Source organism: Pristis pectinata, chromosome 24, assembly GCF_009764475.1.
Source record: "Pristis pectinata isolate sPriPec2 chromosome 24, sPriPec2.1.pri, whole genome shotgun sequence".
NCBI classification, from domain to species: Eukaryota; Metazoa; Chordata; class Chondrichthyes; order Rhinopristiformes; family Pristidae; genus Pristis; species Pristis pectinata.
This window is the reverse complement of record NC_067428.1, coordinates 17,987,089-18,010,141: the sequence shown is the minus strand read 5'-3', so window position 1 is coordinate 18,010,141 and position 23,053 is coordinate 17,987,089. Positions and strand designations below refer to the sequence as shown.

At 44.0% G+C, this 23,053-nt stretch overlaps 1 protein-coding gene across 1 annotated transcript in view; it reads right to left on the bottom strand.

The window, feature by feature from the left end:
- The window catches only part of LOC127582655 (beta-1,4-galactosyltransferase 2-like), a 46,745-nt gene extending 24,686 nt beyond the window's left edge, over positions 1-22,059 (bottom strand). The window contains 1 exon segment of the mRNA XM_052038146.1: positions 21,803-22,059. Within this exon segment, the coding sequence (XP_051894106.1) occupies positions 21,803-21,926 (124 nt within the window). The 5' untranslated portion in view covers positions 21,927-22,059.
- Positions 22,060-23,053: the final 994 nt, after the last annotated feature.

Here is a 23,053-nt window from a genome sequence, read left to right as displayed (position 1 = left end):
GCAGCAACATCCACATCCTGCAAATGATTTTTTTTAAAAAACAAATCCCAGTCATGAGACTTGACCACACAAAAAAAAAGATCAGGTTGAGACTCCTGGGTAGTATGAAGGCAGTACTGGTTGAGAGTGGAGGGTAAACAAGGCACTAATTGCTCCTTTAGGTGAAAGCAAAAGATCCCACGTCACTCTTCTGCATTCTGTGCTAGCATTTATCCCTCATAAAAAATGGGCTGTGGTCATTACCAAACCATTATTTTTGGGAGCTTGCCATGAACTAAATTCCTGCTGCGATTTCTACATTACAATGGTGACCAGACTACCGTGTGTTTTGTTGGCTGCTATGCACCTTGTGAGCCTCCCACAATCACAAATGGTACAATAAAAAAAATGCAAAACCTCCTTAATTCTATTGATAATAGCCTCCCTTCCTGGAACTCCCTGGGCAGCAACAGCCAAGTTTCCAGACTGCAATACATTTGTGGATTGTTGAACATGTCACAACTTATGATCTTTTATTAATAAACAGAGTCTCTAGAAGCCTTCTCAGGTATAAAGTCAAACCTAATTAGGGTCAAACCCAACCCAAGAACTTTCTACCCCAAATCCAATCCAATCCAATCCAGAGGTGGAAATGCAAACAAAAAGTCTTGTGCCATCAATCAAAAACAGAGGACACCTCGGCAATTCCAAGCAAACCACCTCGACCCGGATAAATTACTGTTCCTGCCTATAGATGTTTTGGAAGTCAGATGGTGAACCACTCACAGAACTTGTAGCCAGAATATTTACGTGACTAATACAATTGCTTCTAGTCAATGGTATCCCCCAATTATTAATGGGAGAGGACTTGGTAATGCAAATATCACTGTTTCTAAAAAGGGACATTCAGTCTTTGTCACTTATCTATCCAAGCCTGAATACTGTCCAGATCTTGCTGCATATGGTGCAAGAAATTGCAAATAGATTTAGACACTTTGAACTCATCTGCATACACCCGCACTTTTGACATTCTGATGAAGGGAGGGTCATTGATGAAACAGCTGGTGATGTTCGGACCAAGCCACTGACTGAAGAACTCCTGCAGCAATGTCCTGCTGCTGAGGTGATCATCCTCCAAGAACCACAGCCATTTTCATTTACACTAGCTATGACTTTAGACAGGGAAGAGTTTTCCCTTCAATTCCTATTGACTATAATTTTCCCTACACTCATTCAAATTCTGCCTTGTTGTTGAGGGAAATCACTCACCTCAGCTCTGGAATTCAGCTCTTTTTTCCATGACAGACTAAGACTACATGACACCATATGGTCCTAGCACAACCCAAACTAAGCAACCCTGAGCAGGTTTATTGAGAGTAATTCTTGCATGATAGCAATGTTGGCAACACTTTTTACAATTAGACGGTAATTATGGAGACACAAGAGATTCTGCAGATGCTGGAATCTGGAGCAACACACAGAAAATACTGGAGGAACTCAGCAGGTCAGGCAGCATCTATGGAGGAAAATAAACAGACGACATTTCAGGTCAAGACCCTTCATCAGGACAGTCCTGCTGAGTTCCTCCAGCATTTTGTGTGTTAGGTGGTAATTAGCCAGCTTGGATTTGTCCTTTTTGTGGACAGGACCCAAGCAATATTCTGCTTTGTTGTGTAGATGCTCGAGTTGTACATGTGTTCCCCAAATGGGCAAATTTCAGGTTCACTATTAAATATGGAGAATGAAATTGTGATAGCTCAACAACTTCAAATTATAGAAACATATGTGGTCCATATTTGAAATGAAATATGTTTGGAAGTTGACTGAGTAAAATTTATGGACATTGAAAGATCTTGTGTGTTTTAATTCATCCCTTGTCAGTGTTTTGCATGTGCACAGCAAAGTTAGTTGTTATCGGCAGCAGAAATGGGCTTGAAACAGCACTGAACTCCCAATGCTGTCGGACATAATCCTGAGCATTTAAGTACATTAACCCAGATCTCTCCCTTACCCAGCTTCTTACTTAATAATCCACTATTTAGGATCCAACTTGACACAGGACAAAGAGGTCATTTGCTCCCTTGAGCTTATTCTATCATTCACAAAACTGAAAGCTGATCTTTCACTCAATTCTACTTTCTTGCCTAATCCCTTAATTTCCTGAAGATGCATCAACTCAGCAGCTACCTCATGGGCAGGTAATTCTAATGATTCACAACCCTCTGAGTGATTCCTCCTCAGTCCTAAATGTTTCGCCCCTTACCAAGACTGTGGCCCTTAGTTCCAAACAATCCAGCCAGATGTAAACAGCTTCTTAGATTCATAAATTCCATCAAACATCCCAAGAATTTTGTCTTCCTATGAATTGAAAAACAGCCCCTTTTGATATATTCCCACATTTTAAAAAAGTACCTTGATGAGCACTTAAAGAGCTGTAGTCTGCAATTGGATTCAAACTCATCTCCAAACTCCTAGACCTGGGACTCAACATCTCCCTTTGCAACTGGATCCTTGACTTCCTGACCAACAGACCACAATCAGTAAAGATAGGCAGCAACACCTCCGCCATGATTATTCTCAACACTTGTGTCCCACAAGGCTGCGTTCTTAGCACCATATTTTACTCCCTATACACTCATGACTGCATGGCCAGATTCTGCTCTAACTCCATCTACAAATTTGCAGATGACACCAGCGTAAAAGGCTGAATCTCAAATAACAATCAATTGGGAGTACAGGAAGGAGATGGAGAGCCTAGTGACATGGTGTCATGACAACAACCTTTCCCTCAATGTCAGCAAAACAAAAGAGCTGGTCATTGACTTCAGGAAGGGGTGGGCGGTGCACATGCTCCTGTCTACATCAATGGTGCTGAGGTCAAGAGGACTGAGGGCTTCAAGTTCCTAGGAGTGAACATCACCAATAGCCTGTCCTGGTCCAACCATGTAGACGCCATGGCCAAGAAAGCGCACCAGTGCCTCTACTTCATTGGGAGGCTAAAGAAATTCCGCGACTTTTTTTTAAATCGATGCACCATAGAAAGCATCCTATCTGGATGCATCATGGCTTGGTACGGCAACTGCTCTGCCCTGGACCGCAAGAAACCTCAGAAAGTTGTGGACACAGCTCAGTACCCCACGAAAACCAGCCTCCCCTCCATGGATTCTGTCTACACTTCTTGCTGCCTCGGTAAAGCAGCCAACATAATCAAAGACCCCACCCACCCCGGACATTTTCTCTTCTCTCCCCTCCCATCAGGCAGGAGATACAAAAGCCTGAAAGCACGTACCACCACGCTCAAGGACAGATTCCATTCTGCTGTTATAAGACTATTGAATAGACTTCCTGTACAATAAGATGGACTCTTGACATCACAATCTACCTTGTCATGACCTTGCACCTTATTGTCTGTCTGCACTGCACTTTCTCTGTAACTGTAACACGTTATTCTGCATTCTGTTATTGTTTTCCTTTGTACTACCTCAATGCACTGATGTGATGAAATTATCTGTATGGATGGCTTGCAAAACAAAGCTTTTCACTGTACCTTGTTCCATGTGACAATAATAAACCATTTACCAATCTGACAGCTTTTAACTGGCGTGAATAAAGTGCACTATATGGCCTCTTTCTATGCCAAGTACAGCTGTAACTCTATAGAGAACAGAAGGGATCAACCTAAGTGGGTAGAAGAGGCTCCAGATGGCTAACTGATTTGCTCCTGTTTCCATGTTCCAAAGGGTAACATTTTGGATCATGTCCACATGTAGGACCATGGTTAAGATAAGAATTAAAACGGAAGATTAATGTTCAACACTGTTCTGATCCCAGAATGCCCCAGTTGAATTTACTGCATCAGCTATTCACAAGGCTTTTTTAAAAAAATTATGCATTGAGTGGGAAAGGCTATTCATTGCAACACAACAGCATCACAAACAATGTTTGCCACGACTGAATTTGCAAGGCAGAATAAGTTCAACATTCATTCATAACACCAAACCGAAAAACACATTCATTGAATTGGGAGAAAATACTATTAAATACTCATTATCCAGAGAGCCAATGACTAAATATCCAATTGGTTTATTTGCTGTTGAATTGTATTTCTAGTTGAAGCTGTGAGCTTGGGAAACAGGCAGAGGGAAACCATTTATAATGTGGGCCTTGGTAAGTTCAAGAGGTTTTACATAGTCAAGTGCAAGCCAGATTTGAAACTCCTGGGTGTCCTTAAGCACCAGTTTTATAAAATGGCCTGGGATCCAGTCCACAGTTTTGTTGTTACAGAATTAGTTCTCGGGTCATGGGCATCACTGGTGAGGCTGGCATTTATTGCCCATTTCTGAGCTGCCACCATCCACTGCTATGATTTGTATGGTTAAGGCTCTCCCACAGGCCTGTTGGTTTGGGAGTCCGAGGATTTCAGCTTGACCATGATGAAGGATCAGCCAATAAGTTTTCAAGTAAGGCTGGTGTGGATCAAAGGGGAACTTAGAAGTGCAGCTGTTCCTGCCCTCGTCTACGTTAACAGATCCAAGATGTCATGGTCCCAGATAAGCCCAGAATAACTGCAGCACTGGTTTCATGTTCAGTGAGGGAGACTTGGAGGGCTAGTAATTCTTAAGTGGAAAACTCAAACCATTAGATGTAGACCCAAATGTAATCACACTCTGATCAGAGCAGTGTGGGTTCTACACATTTCCTGTTTCAAAAAAAAATTTAAACAGAATCAATGAAGAAAAAGTTTCCAAAATCAGGATTCCTTTTCTACCCCCCATCAAACCATAAAACACAGCACTTTGATAGGAACACCACATCCTCCAAGTTCCCCACCAATATGTTATATCATATATAACATAGTGTACGTAAGCTATTACAGCACCAGCAACACGGGTTCAATTCCAGCCACTGTCTGTAAGGAGTTTGTACGTCCTCCCTGTGTCTGCGTGGGTTTCCTCCGGGTGCTCCGGTTTCCTCCCACATTCCAAAGACGTATGGGTTGGGAAGTTGTGAGCACGCTATGTTGGCGCCGGAAGCATGGCGACACTTGTGGGCTGCCCCCAGAACACTCCACGCAAAAGATGTATTTCACTGTGTGTTTCGATGTACAAATGACTAATAAAGAAAGCTTATTTATGATACATCACCAAGGTATGAGAAGTAAGCTGGCAATGTTAGATCAGGGAGCATTTTTAAAAAGCATGGCAGAGGATAAGAAATGACTAACATTCAATGAACAAATGCAGGAACCACAACAAATGCAGGAACCTGTCTGGTGTGAAAATACAGAAGGAAATGTGACCCAACCATGGCCAACAAATGTTAGGGATCATCGTCGTGGCTATCCCTCGAGGTCGAGGATGATGGTCTTCGTTCCGTTGATCTATTTATGGGCTCTCAAGTGGCTTATGAGTCCAATCTTGGCTCTGAAAGTTCTTCCGCATTCAGGACAGGTAGCAGGTAGTTCCAGATGGCAGATCGGGCTTTGGTTGTTGCTGCCTCTCTTTCCATTTTCTTCTCTTTTCCTCTAATTCTGCACATTTGTTGGCTTTGAAGGTTGCTGTTCCTTCTCGGATGATGGTTTGCCAGAGTTTCCTGTCCTTGGCATTGGCTTCCCAATTGTAGCATTAGATCTAAAGACCAGTCATACAAGATTACCAGACAAAGTAGCAAAGCTCATGATTGGGAGTAGTTTAGATTTTAGCAAAGGATAAAGAACCAAAAGTAGAGTAAACTTGCATAAAAGTGGATCGTAGAAGCTTCTACAAACAATGTAAAAAGAAAAAGATTAGTAAAGTCGTGTAGGTCCCCCAGTCAGAAACAGGAGAACGCATATTGGAAAGAAAATGGCAGAGCAATTGAGCAACAATTGCCATCTCCGAGTACTAAAAGAGAAAGCTTGGAAATGATGGTTGCATTGGTTGCCTTTCCCAGAAGTCTATGAATCATGGAAAAGATTGGAGATGACAAATGTAACCGCACTATTTAAAAGAGAAAGAGAGAAAACAATAAACTACGGACTGATTAGCCTAATATCAGTGATGAGGAAAATGCTAAAGGCTATTTATAAAGGATAAGATTTTAGGGTACTTGAAAAACATCAACAGGATTAGACAAAGTTGGCAGATTTCCAGAAGACAAAGGGTAATTGTATTCACCTCGATTGAACCTGGTTGACAAAAGATGAGGAAGAAAGTGCTTTTTTCTGGGATGGCAGGTGATAACGAGTGGGATACCACAGGGAACAGTTGGCCTCAGCTATTCATAATACACAAGAATAATTTAAATGAGGGAACAAAATAATACTTGAAGTTTTCCTATGACACTACAGTGGGTGGGATTGTAAATTGTGAGGACGATCCAAAGAGGCTTAAAGGCAATTTAACAGATGCAGTATAATGTGGATAAATGTGAAATTATCCACTTTGGTAGGAAAACAGAAAGATGACAAATTATTTAAATGGTGTTACATTGAGAAGTGTTGATGTACAAAAAAAAAATTGGGTGTTCCTTGTACACCAGTCACTAAAAGTAAATATGCAGATGCCACAAGCAGTTAAGAAGGGAAATAGTACACCGGCCTTCATATTTTTCTCATATTTTCTTACTACATAGAAGCACACTCATCAGTTCCACTCCCCCACTTACTTCTGTAAATTATTCTCTCTCATATCCCCATGAACACTTCCCCCTCCACTGCACCCTGATACTTCTGCCACCTACTTACACTAGGGATAATTGTACAGCAGCCAATTAACCTAACAGCGCATCTTTGGGATGTGGGAGAAAACCATAGCAACAGGGAGAAACCCTCCACAGACAGAACCCAGGCCAGGATGGAACCCGGATTTCTGGAACTGTGAAGCAGCAGCACTAACTGCTGCTCCTCTATGTCATTCACAGCAAGAGGATTTTAGAACAGGAGCAAGGATGTCCTGGTACAACTATACAGGATCCTGGCGAGACCGCACATGGTGTATTGTGAGCAGTTTTGACCTGCTTACCAAGGAAAGGATTTATATGCTATGGGAGGGGGGGAGGGAGGGGAAACTGGGGTTCGGCAGGCTAATTCTTGGCTTGCAAGAATGCTATAAAAGGAGAGATTAGGTTGACCAGGTTTGTATTCTCTTGAGTTTAGAAGAATGAGAGGGGATCTAATTGAAACTTTAAAAATTCTGACAGCACTAGACAGACTGGATATAGCGAGGATGGTTCCCGGGCTGGAGTGTGAAAAACCGAAGCACCATGAAACTACCATGCTGTAAAAAAGCACCATCTATTTCATTAATTTAGTCTAAGGAACAAAATCCACCACCCTTCCTCACACTGGTCTCTGTGTGACTCCAGACCAACAACAATGTGGTTGACTCTGAAACAGCCTTGCAAGCCAAGGATGCATTAAATGCACTACTGTTTGCAGCCAAGAATGAAGGGTAACAGCTTGCAAGAGGTTTAGGACTGAGATATGAAGACTTTTGTTTTACTCATTGGACAGTGAATCTGTGGAATTCACTATCAGAGTCCCATCAAGGCAAAGTCACTGAATATATTTAAGGAGACAGATAAGCATCAAGGGGGACTGGAAGAGAGCGAGAATATGGTATTGCGATAGATAACCAAATCAGATCATATTGAATGGCAGTGCAGGCTCAGGGAGCTGAATGACCTGCCCCTACACCTCTGTCACATACCAAGAAACAGCAATGAGATAGTGCAGTCATATTCTGTCTTAGCTGCAGACATACAACTAACCACATGAAGTTATATTAGGCACTCTTAAGACCACACTTGCAGGCATATGATATTGATGTTATTCAAATATCTCTGTTCTGCAGTGCTAAATTATATCGCAACACCCAAATAACAGACAATTAGATGTGCAAATAGTACAGAACCTTTTGGAACAATTTGATGCCAATACTTGCGAAGTATGCCTAGATTAAAAGTACCAAGTACAAATCATAGAGTCTATCATGTGAAAAGTGAAGTCATTCAGCCCATCACTGCTTCACGGACTTTGATAGAGTTACTCAATTATTCCCACCCCATCTGCTCTTTTCTATAGCCTTGCATTCATTTGCCTTTTGAAATTACATACCCAATTCCCTTTTGAAAGCTGGGAGCAAATTGCTTTTGAATTGGACAATACTCTCAACCAATGCATTCTAGATCATAACAAGTGGCTGTGTAAAAATAAATACTACACAACTTTGTCTGGTTCTTTTAATATGTAGAGACAGCAAATCAGCTCCTTGCCAGACTACCAGTAAACAAAAGCTACTGCTTCACGTTTCTAACCCGTTCATTGAATAATGCAAAAAAAATTGGAGTGATATGATCATACAAGACATCTGGCAGTGCACTCCATTAGCCAGTAATTATCAATTTACTATTTATTGGAGCTTCCTACCTACATTAGATTACCACCTGTCCTACATCACCACAATGACATCACTTCCAAAAATTCTTCATTGGTTCTAAAAGGAGCTGTCAGACATCCCGAGCTCATGAAAGGTGCTACAGAAATGCAGGTCTCCTTTGAAGTTAGTAAAATGTAGCATAAGTTTCACAGCAGCATTGTCTGAAAAAAAATCTAACACCGACTCATATGGGGAGATATTTGGACAGGTAGCCAAAAACATGGTGAAAGTGATCAGTTTTAAGTGGTATAACACAAGATGGCAAGGCAGACAGAGCAGAATTCTAGAGTTCAGGGCTGTGCCAGTTGAAGACATGCCTTATTTATTGCTCATTCCAACTGTTCTTAAGCAAGAGCTGTAGTCCAGCATTTTGAATCACTTTATTCTCTCTGGTGAATTAATCTTCGACAAAGTGGCGCTTTGAATACCATTGAGCGGCTTGCTAGAACATGTTAGAGATCAGCTAACAATTCTGCTGAACTACACAATATTCCACCACCGTGTGGATGAAAATCTCACAAAAGGACATGTTCGTGATCTTGCTTTAGCAGAGTTTTTTTTTGTACTTTTGATGGACTCACAATCCAGGGACTGAGATCCATGATTCTGAGTTCAAAGCCTGGTATGGCAGCTAGGGAATTTAAATTCAGATAAATAATTAAAACGGAATAAAAATCTAGTAACACCAATACTAATTTAGTCCAGGGAACAAAATCAACCACTCTTACTCAGACTGGTTTCTAGGTGACCCTAGACCCACAACAATGTGGACAACTTTAAAAGCAAGCCAAGGATGTATTAAAAGCACCACTGTATACAGTATAGGTGCAAGTCGACAGACAGCATACAATAATTAGAAGTGTTGGATAACAAAACTTCTTTTTAAAAAGGGAATTTGCATGAACAATGAATACTGACACAGCCAGTGATGCTCACATCCTCCCACAATCATCAGATCAACAGGTATCTCAGTAAAACCTGAGACATTGCATAAGGTTGGCCCAGAATCTCCCAATACTCATTGCTGCTTGCCTATCAAGTTTAGACACGCCCCAACCCAATTCCATCAAGGGTGCTGAGACACACACGATTCCAGTGTTAAAAACACAAAGATCTTTTTGAACATTACAGACTGTCTCAGAAAGTGAAGGAGAGAACCAGTTTAAAATGTTGAGTATAAGTGGATACTCTCTGTTATACTCCACCTTTTAGTTTGGGACAAGAAATCTTTTACATTGTGGCAAATACATTTATGACTGCATCCCTTTCCTGATTTCAGAGGGCTTGACTGAAGAAATTAGTAGGCAAATTCAGTCTTTTAAATCTTACTTGGTGCCTGTTCGAGGTTTCTCCAAGTAATATACGTATAAGGGAAGAATTTGTACTCACATAGCATCTTTCTCAGCTTCCAGACAATGCCAAGCATTGCACAGCTGACTGGAGCATTGTTGCAATGCCAACATAAATCCAGCAAGATTCCACTATGATGGCCCTAGTTAAAATGATACTTCCCATACAAAATGACTGAGCCAATTACCAAGTTTAACTATATATCATTAAACAGGTTGTTTCTTCCATATAAAGACCTGAATACCAAAGTTACGCTCTTTAGTTGCCACCATAATCTCCATTCTCTGGTTAACAACTCCCTACTCCTCCCTGCTGCATGTATTCCTCAATTAACAACAGGAAAACATTCCTGGAAAATGTCAAGCACAATTTCAGAATGTAAAAAGCCTGGGCAAAATGCAGTATGGGTATTTTGGTACAGTGCATTCCTATGGGTGGGGAATGGAGTCTTATTTTTTAAAAATGGAAAATGGATCCATAATCAGGCACAGACCCCAAAGAGTCAATGGCATTACAGCAAAAAATTTGTCTGTAGAACGTTAATAAACCTGCCACTACATGAAACTAAATTGTACTGCTTGCAAGCTTGTCATCATACTTGACTCTGAGATGAACTTTGTGCCACGAAACCGCACCAAGATAACATTGGACTATTGTCTCTATTTGAGATTGTGTATTGCTGCAACCCCATCTGTGCAACTATTAACCTTGTTCTGCTCCCTGTAAACTTATCATCCAAAACTTTGCAATCCATGTCCAAACTCACTCCTTCTCTCACCACCCACTGGCATGCACCAGTTTTAAAATTCTCACCCTCCAATAGCTTTGCCCACTTCCATCTCCAGAACCTCCACCAGCCCAGCCTTTCTCAGAGCACCAAGCTCCTCCAATGCTGGGCTCACTTGCATCTTCCTGCAAAGGCAGCCATGCCTTCAACCACCAAAGCCCCAACCTCTGGAATTCCCTCACTAAACCAAGTCCACCTCTCCAACCCTCTTTCCTGATTTAAAATAATCCTCATATTCCCTTTTTGACTAAACTTTTGGTTGCCCATCCTGATACATTGTTATGAGGCTATGCCAAAGTTTGTTTGGCAACATGCCTTTGCAATGTTTTGTTAAATTTCAGGTACTGTTTGAATACAATATGAATGAGATGGACTCTTGACCTCACAATCTACCTTGTTATGACCTTGCACCTTATTGTCTACCTGCAATGCACTTCCCTGTAGCTGTGACACTTTACTCTCTATTGTTATTGTTTTTACCCTGTACTACCTTAACGCACTGTGTAATGAATTGATCTGTACGAATGGTATGCAAGACAAGTTTTTCACTGTACCTCGGTAGAAGTGACAATAATAAACCAATACGAATTTGTTCTCTTAGCTCTCAGATGTAGCCTTGGGCTACGTGATGTCACCCAAGATCTGGGTCAATGCCTAATATTCTAAATTTCATGAATTTACATCTGCACCAAGGGATGGCATTTTCATAGCATATTTTGCAAAATGCATCATAGAATTGTGGAATAAATACAGGAACAAAAGTGACCATTTACTCTCTTGCTCTCTTTTGGCTCTATAAAAGAGCTCTCGACGTGTCCCACTCTCTTGCTCTTTTGCTATAACCTTGCAAATGTTTCCCTGAAGTATCTGTCCAATTCCTTTTGAAGGTTTATACTGAATCTGCTTCCACTGTCATACAGTGTTTCCCAATCACAATACACATGTAAAAAAACAACTAATTTTGCAAATTACCTTGAATCAGTTCACAAGTTAGTGAGAAACATTGAAACTAAGAGCAGAAGTAGGCCACTTGGCTCTGTTGCACCATTCAACATGATGGAGGTTGATCATCCACTTCAGTACCCTGTTCCCGCCTTCTCCCAATATCCCTTGACCTGTTCAGCACAAGACATATACCAACCTCCTTCCTGAACATATTGGATGACTTGGCCTCCACTGCACTCTGTTATGGAGAATTTCACAGGTTAATCTTAATCTTATTTTTAAATGCTATGTCCTGAGGCTGTGACCCTGGTTCTGGTCTCTCCAGCCACAGGCGACATCCTCCCTGTATCTAGCCCTGTTGACATTTTATAGGTTTCTATGCGATTCTCATTTTCTTTTCCCAAAAGAAAAACTTCAGTGAATATAGGCTTAATTGTCCCAATCTCTCCTCCTAAATCAATCCTGCTATCAAGGAATCAGTTTAGTAAACCTTCATTGGACCCACTCCAAGACAAGAGTATCCCTCCTCAGATAAAGAAACTCAGACCTGACACAAATCTCCAGATGAGGTCATAACAAGGCCCTGTATAGCTGCAGCAAGACATCCTTTCACCTGTCCCCACACCCTCTTGCAATGAAGGGCAACATACCCTTTGCCTTCCTAACCTCTTGCTGAAACTCAGTGTGAATAACCTCATAAATATCCACATTGCATGGGAGATGCAGTGGAGTTGCCCACTCAGCCAACTTGCCTAAATCACATTGGAGCCCCTTTGCATCCTCCTCATAGCTCACATCCCCTGCCAGCTCTGTGTCATTTGCAAACTTGCTGTGGCATTGAGCTCTCTCATCCAATCCAGCTGGTGGGGGTATTTGCAGACATTTTTAACCTCTCACTACTTCAATGTCAGGTTCCCACCTGCTTTAAGAAGACCGCCATCATCCCAGTACCTAAGAAAAATAAGGTACTGTGTTGATGACTTAATGACTACCACCCAGTGGCTCTGACATCCACTATCATGAAGTGCTTTGAGAGGCTGGTCATAGCATCCAGCCTCCCAGACAACCTCAATCCACTGCAATTCGCCTACAGCTGAAACAGGTCCACGGCACACGCCATCTCCCTGGCCCTACACTCATCTCTGGAGCACATGGACTGTAAAGACACCTACGTTAGACTATTGTTTATTGACTACAGCTGCGCCTTCAATACTATAATTCCAAGCAAACTCATCTCCAAACTTGTAGACTTGGGATTCAACACCTTCCCCTCAACTGGATCCTTGACTTCCTGACCAACAGACCACAATCAGTAAAGATAGGCAGCAACACCTCCACCACGATCATCCTCAACACCGGTACCTACAAGGCTGCATCCTCAGCCCCCTACACTCATGACTGGGTGGCCAGATGCTGCTCTAACTCCATCTACAAGTTTGCAGATGACACCACCACAGTGAGCAGAATTTCATGTAATGATGAGTTGGAGTACAGGAAGAAGATAGAGAGCTTAGTGATATGGTGTCATGACAATAACCTTTCCCTCAAGGTCAGCAAAACTAAACAGCTGGTCATTGACTTCAGGAAGGGAGGTGGTGCACATGCTCCTGTCTACATCAATGGTGCTGAGGTCAAGAGGGTTGAAAACTTCAAGTTCCTAGGAGTGAACATCACCAATAGCCTGTCCTGGTCCAATCATGTAGATGCCACGGCCAAGAAAGTTCACCAGCGTCTCAGAGGCTAAAGAAATTTTGCATGTCCCCATTAACCCTCACCAATTTTTATTGATGCACCACAGAAAGTATCCTATCCACATGCATCACAGCTTGGTATTGCAACTGCTCTGCCCATGACCATAAGCAGCTGCAGAGACAGGTGGACACAGTTCAGCACATCACGGAAATCAGCCTCCCCTCCATGGACTCTGTCTACACATCCCACTGCCTCAGTAAAGCAGCCAACATAATCAAAAACCCCACCCACCCCGAAGATACAAAAGCATGAAAGCATGTACCACCAAGCTCAAGGACAGCTTCTATCCCGCTGTTATAAGACCATTGAATGATCCCCTAGTACGATAAGATGATCTCTTAACCTCTCAATCTACCTCGTCTTGGCCTTGCACCTTATTGTCTGCCTGCACTGCACTTTCTCTGTAACTGTAACACTTTATTCTGCATCCTGTTATTGTTTTCCCTTGTACTACCTCAATGCACTGATGTAATGAAATAATCTGTATGGATAGCATGCAAAACAAAACTTTTCACTGAAACTCGGTACATGTGACAATAATAAACCAATTTACTAATTCATTGATATGTGTTGTAAATAGTTGAGCCCCAAGCAATCCCTGTGATAGTCACTGCTTGTCACCTGGAAAAACATGCATTTATTCTTACTCTCCATTTCCTATCTGTTAGCCAATTCTCAGTCCATGTCATCATATTTTACTCAATCCCATGTGCTTTAATATCTCACATCAACCTTTTATATGGACCCTATCAAAAGCCACCTGAAAGTAAAATAGATCACTGGTCTATCCAAGCACCAGTCACATCCACTGGTTCTCCGTTATCTGTTCCACAAGTCCTCAAGAAGACTTCAGCAAATTTGTTAAACACGATTTCCTTTTATAAATCCATGCTGTCTTTGTCTGATCCTGTTAATGCTTTCCATGTGTTACATTATTTATTATAGATTATTGCATTTTCACATTACTGATGTTGGGTTTACTAGTCTGTAATTTCATGCTTTTTTTCACTTCCTCCTTCTTTAGAGTAGTGAGGTTACATTGCCATCCTCCAATCTGTAAGAAACGTTCCAAATGATCACTGATGCATTCACTATTGTCTTCTGGGTCAGTACTCTGGGTTGTAGATTATCAGGCCCTGGTGATTTGACAGCCTTTAGCTTCATTAATTTCCCAGCACTGATTTCATTCAGTTCCTCCTTCTACGTAGACCTTTGGTCACCCATCATATCTGGGAGGTGTTTTGTGTCCTTGTTGTGAAGGCAGAACCAAAAACAGGTGTTTAGTTGTTCTATCATTTATTTTCCATTTCTTACTGTAGTGGACCTACATTTGTCTTGACTAACAACATGTTCCTTCCAAGTTTATTCTCTTACTCCATCTTCCCCCACTTCATCAAACTTTTTGTCCTCCTTTCTTGAATTCCAAACTGCTCCCAATCCTCAGACCTGATGCTTTTTCTGTTGACTTTGTATGCTTCTTCTTTGGATCTGATACTATATCTAATGTACTTCATAAGCTACGGTTAAGCATTCTCTTGCCTAAAGGACCACACAATAAAGATGTTAATCATTCCATTCCCATTGCACAGTACCCAGTCTAGAATGGTCTGATCTCTGGTCAGTTCATCAATGTATCGCTCTAAATAAAAGCCTATCACATTAACACTCTGGGAATTCCTTGTCCACAGTATTGTTGGTAATTTGGTTTAACCAATCTATATGTAGACTAAAGTCACCCATAATTTTGCCCTTCTTGCATCCCTAGGGTCCTGTTTAATTCCATCCCCTACATCACCACTACTGTTCTGGGCCTATAGATAACCCACTAATATTTCTTAGCTCCACCCATAGACTCTACATCATGATTTTTTAAGCCAATGGCCAATCTCACCATCACACTGATTTCATCCTTTACTAATACATTCCAACTCCTTTCGTTTTTTGCCCGTCCTCTGAATACCTCTGGATGTTCACTTCCCATAACAGCAACAATAACAGTTTATTTCTATTTGTGCCGTTAATTCAGCTACCACATTGCAACTACTCCTTGCATTAAGCACAATGCCTTTAGACTTTTAACATTATTAAGCGTCTTAGTTTTTTTTGCACTGTGGCCCTGTGTGCTTCTCACCCTCGTTTTTTCTGCCTCCTACTGCCACTGGTTCCTTTTCTGTCTTTCCTTTCACTCCTTGTTTTCCCCTCCTCAGTCTCCACGTTTAAGTGCCGCTCCTCCTGCCATTCTAGTTTAAACCCTCCCAGACACCACCTGCAAACACCCCTTTGAGGGCATTGGTCCCAATCCTGCCCAGATGTGACCCATCCAATTTGTACTGGTCTTACCTACCCCTGAGCTGGTCCCAATGTCCCAGGAATCGGAATTTGTTTGCCCACACCATCCCACTAACCACACATTCATCTGATGTTGCTTTCTATTCCTCCTCTTGCTGGCACGTGGTACTGGGAATAATCCTGCAATGACTTCCTTTGTCATTCAAACATAAAAACAGAGGCACTGTAGCATAGTGGTTAGCACAATGCTTTACAGCGCCAGCGACTCGGGTTCAAATCTGGCCACTGTCTGTAAGGAGTTTGTATGTTCTCCATGTGTCTGTGTGGGTTTCCTCTGGGTGCTCCGGTTTCCTCCCACATTCCAAAGACGCACAGGTTAGGAAGTTATGGGCATGCTATGTTGGCGCTGGAAGCGTGGCGACACTTGCGGGCTGCCCCCCAAAATCACTACGCAAAAGATGTATTTCACTGTGTGTTTAAATGTACATGCGACTAATAAAGATCTTACCTTATCATTCACTTCCTAATCTGCCTCCTACCTCAATATGTTCAGTTTCTAAAAATTTATCCTTTTTGTTTTAAATCTTATGTCATTAGTACATATACCATGACAACTGGGTGTTCAACATCCCCCTCCAGAATGTCCTGCAGCCTTTCTGAGACTGAAAAATATTCACGATAAGAGTTCTGCCACCTTTGAAGCTCTGTGAATGGATGCAGCCTGACCTGATGACTATTTCCAGCATTTTCTGTTGTTATTTTAGATTTCCAACACTTGTAGTTTCTTTGTTTTCCACACATTGATAATTAAATTTCTGAGTTTTGAGTCTCTTGCAAACATCCTGTATATCAAGTTACAAATTATCAGCTTGGTAATAAATACAGAATTAGTCCCAATGCCAAGCTGAGGGAAATATACCACATGCGTCACTCCAGTCTGATAAGCACCTCCACACTGCTTTGACTTTTAGCCAGTTTTATTTAGCATGTACTACTGCTTCTCCAATCCAACAAGCTTCAAGTCAGCTACTGTTAAACCTGGGTGGCACAGTGGTGTAGACATGGAGCTTCTGCCTCACAACTCCAGCGACCTGATTCATCCTGACCTCCGGTGCTATGTGGGGTTTGTACATTCTCTGTTTCTCGCACAGCTAAAGAAGTGCAGGTTAATTGGCTAATGTAAAGTTGCCCCTAGCTTAGGTGGGTTATAGTCACTGAGTTATAAAGGACAGAAACAGGCCCTTTGGACCAACTCATCCATGCCGACCAAAATGTCTTCATGAGCTAGTCCCATTTGTCTGTAATGGGCCCATATCCTTATGGACCTTTCTTATCCGTGAACTGACCGAAATGTCTTTTAAACATTGAGATTGTACCCGCCTCTACTACTTCCTCTGGCAGCTCATTCCATACACCCACCACCCTCTGTGTGAAAAAGCTGCCCCTCAAGTCCTCTTTAAATCTTTCCCCTCTCTCCTTAAACCTTTGCCGTTCAGGTTTAGACTTCACTACCCTGGGAAAAAGACTGTGACCATCCACCTTATGTATGGTCACCCTCAGCCCCCTTCACTCCAGGGAAAACAGTCCCACCCTATCTAATCTCTCCTTACAACTCAAGCCCTCCAGTCCCAGCAACATCCTTGTGAATCATTTCTGCACGCTCTCTAGCTTAATCACATCCTTCCTATAGTATGGCAACCAGAACTACACACAATATTCCAGGTGTGGCCTCACAAACATCTTGTAACTTGACACCCAAACTCTGCATGGTAGTATAGCGGTTAGCGTAACGCTTTATAGCGCCAGCGATCCAGGTTCAAATCTGGCCACTGTCTGTAGGGAGATTGTACATTCTCCCCGTGTCTGTGTGGGTTTCCTCCGGGTGCTCCGGTTTCCTCCCACATTCCAAAGACGTACAGGTTAGGAAGTTGTGAGCATGCTATGTTGGCGCCAGAAGAGTGACCACACTTGCGGGCTGCCCCCAGAACACTACGCAAAAAGATGTATTTCACTGTGTGTTTCGATGTACATGTGACTAATAAAGGTTTCTTATCTTGTACTCAATGCCTCAGCCAATGACGGCAAGCCTGCCATACACCACCTTCACTACTTTGTATACCTTTGTCACCATTTTCAGGGAACTTTGTACTTCTACTCCTAGATTTCTCTGTTCTATAATACTCCTCAGACCGTCATTTCCTGGCCTGGTTTAACTTCCCAAAATACATCACTTCACACTTGTCCAAGTTAAATTTCATCTACCATTCATTGCCCAATTTCCCAGTTGATCTGGATGTTGTTGTAACCTTAGACAACCTTCTTCTCTGACCACCTACCAGCAATTTTGGTTTGATCCACAAACTTACTAATCATGCCACCTATACTCTCATCCAAATCAGTAATATACATAACAAACAACAGGGAATCCAGCACCAATCCCTGCAGCACACCACTGGTCACAGGCCTCCAATCTAAGAAAACAACCCTCCATTTACCACCTTGACTCCTTCCACCAAGCTAATTTTGTTTCCATTTGGCTAGCTCACCCTGGATCCCATGTGCTATCACCTTCCAGACAAGTCTACCACTTGGGACCTCGTCAAAAGCCTTGCTAAAATCTATGTAAAGAACATCTACTGCCCTGCCCACATCAGCTCTCTTATGGAGCTGGTGGGATATACGGAGTATAGGTTATGGGAAAAATTAGCTGGGGAATAGTATTGCTTTGTGAACCAGCATAGAGTTGTTGGGCTGAGTTACTTCCTCCTATCTCGCAAGGAAATATTAGATGTGACATTTTAACAAGTGCTTTCTGAAAGTCTATATATATCATCCCCGTCTCCAGTACTCAGAAAAACCATCCAACTTAACACGATTTCATCCCACCCTCTCCAGAAAAACAGTACAACTTCGAGACTATCAAACACTAAACATAATTTGATTGCCATTGTAAACAGCAGCAGTGCCATAATCATTCCAAGTTAGAGTTACATTTGTGACCTACTGAAGGAACATGGCGCCTTCATTAAAGTGAGTAGGAACTTCATAAACTTAAATTTGTGTGACAGACTTGCATTTCTGTATTAGCTTTAATGATCTCAGGATGTCCTAGAATATTTTACAGTGAAACACTTTTTCGAAGTATAATGATTCTTGATAGTGATATAACAGAAAATCTAGTAGCCAATTTGCATATAGCAAGCTTTTACAAATGTCTGCATGATAGCATCCCACATTTATTTTGTGCGGGCAGGTAATGTCTTAGAAACTTGATTGAGTTTTCTTGAGAAGAAAATGAGGATGTTTGATGCATGAAATACATGGTCACTTGGCAGGCTGGATTCAAAATAAGTTTGTGGATGACACAAAATTTGGTGGACTTGTGGATAGTGAAGAAGGTCGTCAAGGATACAGCAGGATATAGACCAACTGCAGAAAAGGGCAGAGAAATGGCAGATGGAGTTTAATCCAGGCAAGTGTAAGGTGATGCCCTTTGGGAGGTCAAATGCAAGGTGAAACTATAAAGTAAATGGCAGAAGTCTTCGGAGCACTGATGTAAAGTGATCTTGGGGTCCAAGTTCCTGAAAGTGGCAACACAAGTAGGTAGGGTGGTAAAGAAGGCATATGGCATGAATGCCTTCATTGATCGGGGAATTGAAAATAAGAGTCAGGAAGTCACGCTGCAGCTGTAAAAAACTTTGGTTAGGCCGCACTTGGAGCATTGTATGCAGTCCTGGTTGCCTTGTTACAGGAAAGATGGGGAGGCTTTGGAGAAGAAGAGGTTCACCAGGATGTTGCCTGGATTAGAGAGTATTGGCTATACAGAGAGTTTGGACAAACTTGGATTGTTTTCTCTGGAGCATCGGAGGCTGAGGGGAGACCCGATAGAAGTTTATAAAATTATGAGAGTCATAGATAGGGTAGAAAATCAGAGTCTTCTTCCCAGGGTGGAAATGTCAAATACTAAAGGACATAGCATTAAGGCAAGAGGGGGAAAATTTAAAGATGTGTGGGGCAAGACTTTTTAAAAACACAGAGAGTGGTGGGTGCCTGGATCATGCAGCCGGGGGAAGGTGGTGGAAGCAAACACAAAAGTGGTGTTTAAGAGGCATGTAGACAGGCACAGGAATGTGCCAGGAATGGAGAGATATAGATCACGTGCAGGCAGATAGTTATAGTTTAATTTGGCATCACAGTCGGCACAGACATTGTGGGACGAAGGGCCTGTTCCTGTGCTGTACTGTTTCTATGTTCTAACGTTGGTCAAGGGTTAAGTATTTGCTGAGCTCCAAGATAACTTCCTCACATCATCGCAGTAACGGGATCCCTGAGGGGAAACTGGTTTAACCGTCTCATCCAGAAGCAGTAGCCCCTCAACAGTGCAACACATTGGAGCCTATGCCCAAGCCACTAATCAAGGACCATATCCTCCTCAATATCAAAGATGGTTGTCAGTGCAAACTAGGAAAACGTCTGTATCTTGCTCACGTGCAGGGTCACAGTACCAGAAATAATGGAACGGAATCAACAACGTGCCATTTTAAAGACATATTTTCCAGCTCTTGTCTTTAGAATTCCATTGTAAATTCTGACATCAACTCTTAAGACTTGTCATTCTCCCAGCCCCAGCTCCTGTACATGAACTGGGTGAGCTGGGAACAGGATACAATTACAAGGTTTGCACAGCCAGTGTCCACAGGGAAGACTGTAATCTATAATAGTAAAAGCAGCAGCATACAAACGTAAGGTTTTTTTTTATATAAAGGAGCTTGATAACGATGCAAAGAGGTTTACGGTTCAAATTCACCAATCACTAAAAGAAAGCAAAAGCAGAAAATACTGGAAGCACTCGACAGCTCAGCAGCCTGTCCAGGAAGAAACAGACTTAACGTTTCTCTTTCCCACAGCTGACGAAGGGTCTCAGCCATCAAACTTTGGATCTCTTTCTACAGATGCTGCCTAACCTACTGAGTGTTTCCAGCATTTTGTTTTTAATTTTAGATTTCCAGCATCTGCAGTTTTTGTTTGATTCTCACCAGCAGTATGTACAAACATACAAATAGTTACAGGAGGAGCACACTTGACCCTTATACTTGCTGCGCCTTACTAATTGTGTTTCTACCAGCCCCGGACAATAAATTCCAGATTAGGAGTACACTGTGTAAAGAAGTCTTTTTTAAAATCACACCTGCCTTGTCATACAACTCACTATTCCTCTGTACTGTTGATTGCTTAGAAAACAAGATTCCTGGGGAAAACACCCTGCATCCCATCTCCCAGCAGCTATCAATCCAATTCCAAAGACCTTCTCCAAATCTACACTCCCATTTCGATCTGCAGTATTCAATTATTTATGCTCTTTCCTTCTCAAGGCAGCTCAAGCCCTCTTGGGTATACAGTTCTATGGACGTCAGGTGGTCTTTCTGGGCCCCATTCCTCCTTGGGATGTGAGCCACCATCACTACACAGAGGCACAGTCAAACAGACAAAGACGTACACATAAAAAACAGTATTATAGTAATTGGGAGGACAAAGAATCTCTCACTGCAACTCATGGCACCATGTCCCAGATTAACTCCAGGTCTTGTAAATGCCGATGGTGCTACCTTTAATCCATAAAACGTTGAAGTACAGAATTACACTTAAGACTTGACCATCACATCTGCTAGCAATCCGGTTCAGGAAGGTCAAGATGAAAGATTAAGATGCAATGATTAAATTGCATTTGTTTTGCAATCATTTACCAGTTTGTTTTTCAAAAGCCAATGAGAAGTGTATATGAAAACAGGCCTTAGTTTCTGCAGTCATTCAGTTCCCTTAACCGAATCTACTCAAGAAATAAGCAGAACTCTGCCGTTTTCTCGGGATGTGTGACCCATTGCCTTCACTTCAATCCCACCCTGACCCACTTCTGCTCACCTTCCCCATCCCTCATGTGCCCTCTCTCGCTTACTCTGCTGCCCTCATCTTAGCCCTCTTGCTGACTCTTGTCACTCTCCCCACACCCTTCTCTCTCGCTACTTCCTCCTGGCTCCTTCCTGTCCACTTCCTCCCTCCACTCCTTTCCCCAACAGTACATAACCCCACCCTTCCCCATTTCCCCACACTCCCAACCCCTCTCTCCCTACTTTTCCCCACTCCCCCTCTGTCTCTCCCCTTCTCTCTCTCTCCCCCCTCTATACCCACTCCAGTTCTACCCTATTCTTCCTTCTCTCTCCTCTCACCCCGTCCCCCCGATACCGGTGTCCCCACCCCACTGTCCTCGCCACTTTCAGTGACCCACCTCCGACCCGCTCGCTGGCGGCCGCCTGCTTCCACTGGCCCAGGCCGCCGCCAGCGCGGTTGTAGAGCAGCAAACAGCTGAGCACGCAGGAGAGCGAGAGCGCCACGAACAGTTTGCCCTTCATCCCCGCCGCGGTGCCGGGAGTGCGGCCACGCAGCGCTTCCCGGTTCCCGAGTCCTCACCGACGCTTCACGTTGCTCCTGCCGCTCGGACGGGCGAGCATCTGATCAGCCCGCCCCTGCCCACTCGCCGGCAGAGGCTCTCCTCCAGACTGCCGTCCTTCCAGCTCTCTGCCCCAACTCTCTTCCGTGAGGCTAACACTCTGTCCCCACCCCCCGTCTCTCCTCTCCACCCCCAGGCTCACTTCTCTCCCCCATCTCGCCTCCCCCACCAGTCTCGCCTCCCCACACTCTCTCCCCTCTCCTCCCCCTCCCCCCCTCCCCTCCCCCTCCCCCTTCCCCCTCCCCCTTCCCCTCCCCCCTCCCCTCCCCTCCACCTCCCCCTTCCCCCTCCCCTCCCCCTCCCCTTCCTCCTCCCCTCCCCCTTCCCCCTCCCCTCCCCCCTCCCCTTCCCTCCCTCCCCCTCCCCTACCCCTCCCCTCCCCCTCCCCCCTCCCCCCTCCCCCTCCCCTCCCCCCCCTCCCCCTCCCCTCCCCCCCTCCCCCTCCCTCCCCTCCCCCTCCCCTCCCCCTCATCCCCTCCCCCTCAATCCCCTCCCCCTCACATCCCTCCCCCTCACATCCCCTCCCCCTCCCTCCCCCTCACATCCCCTCCCCTCACATCCCTCCCCTCACATCTCCCCCTCCCCCCATCTCCCCCTCCCCCCATCTCCCCCCTCCCCCCTCCCCCTCCCCCTCCCCCTCCCCCTCCACCCCTCCCCTCACCACCTCTCCCTCCCCCTCCCCTCCCCCCACACCTCTCCCCATCTCTCAACCCTTCCCCCCACCTCTCCCCATCTCTCCCCTCCCCGTCTCTCCCCCCTCCCTCTCCCCCCCTCCCTCCTCCCCCCTCCCTCTCCCCCCCTCCCTCTCCCCCCCTCCCTCTCCCCCCCTCCCTCTCCCCCCTCCGTCTCCCCCTCTCCCTCCCCCCCACTCCCTCCCTCCACCCGTCTCCCTCCCTCCCCCCTCCTCCCTCCCCCCTCCCCCCTCTCTCTCCCCTCCCTCCCCCCTCTCCCCCCTCTCCCCCCTCTCCCCCCTCTCCCTCCCCCCTCTCCCCCCTCTCCCTCCCCCCTCTCCCCCCTCTCCCTCCCCCC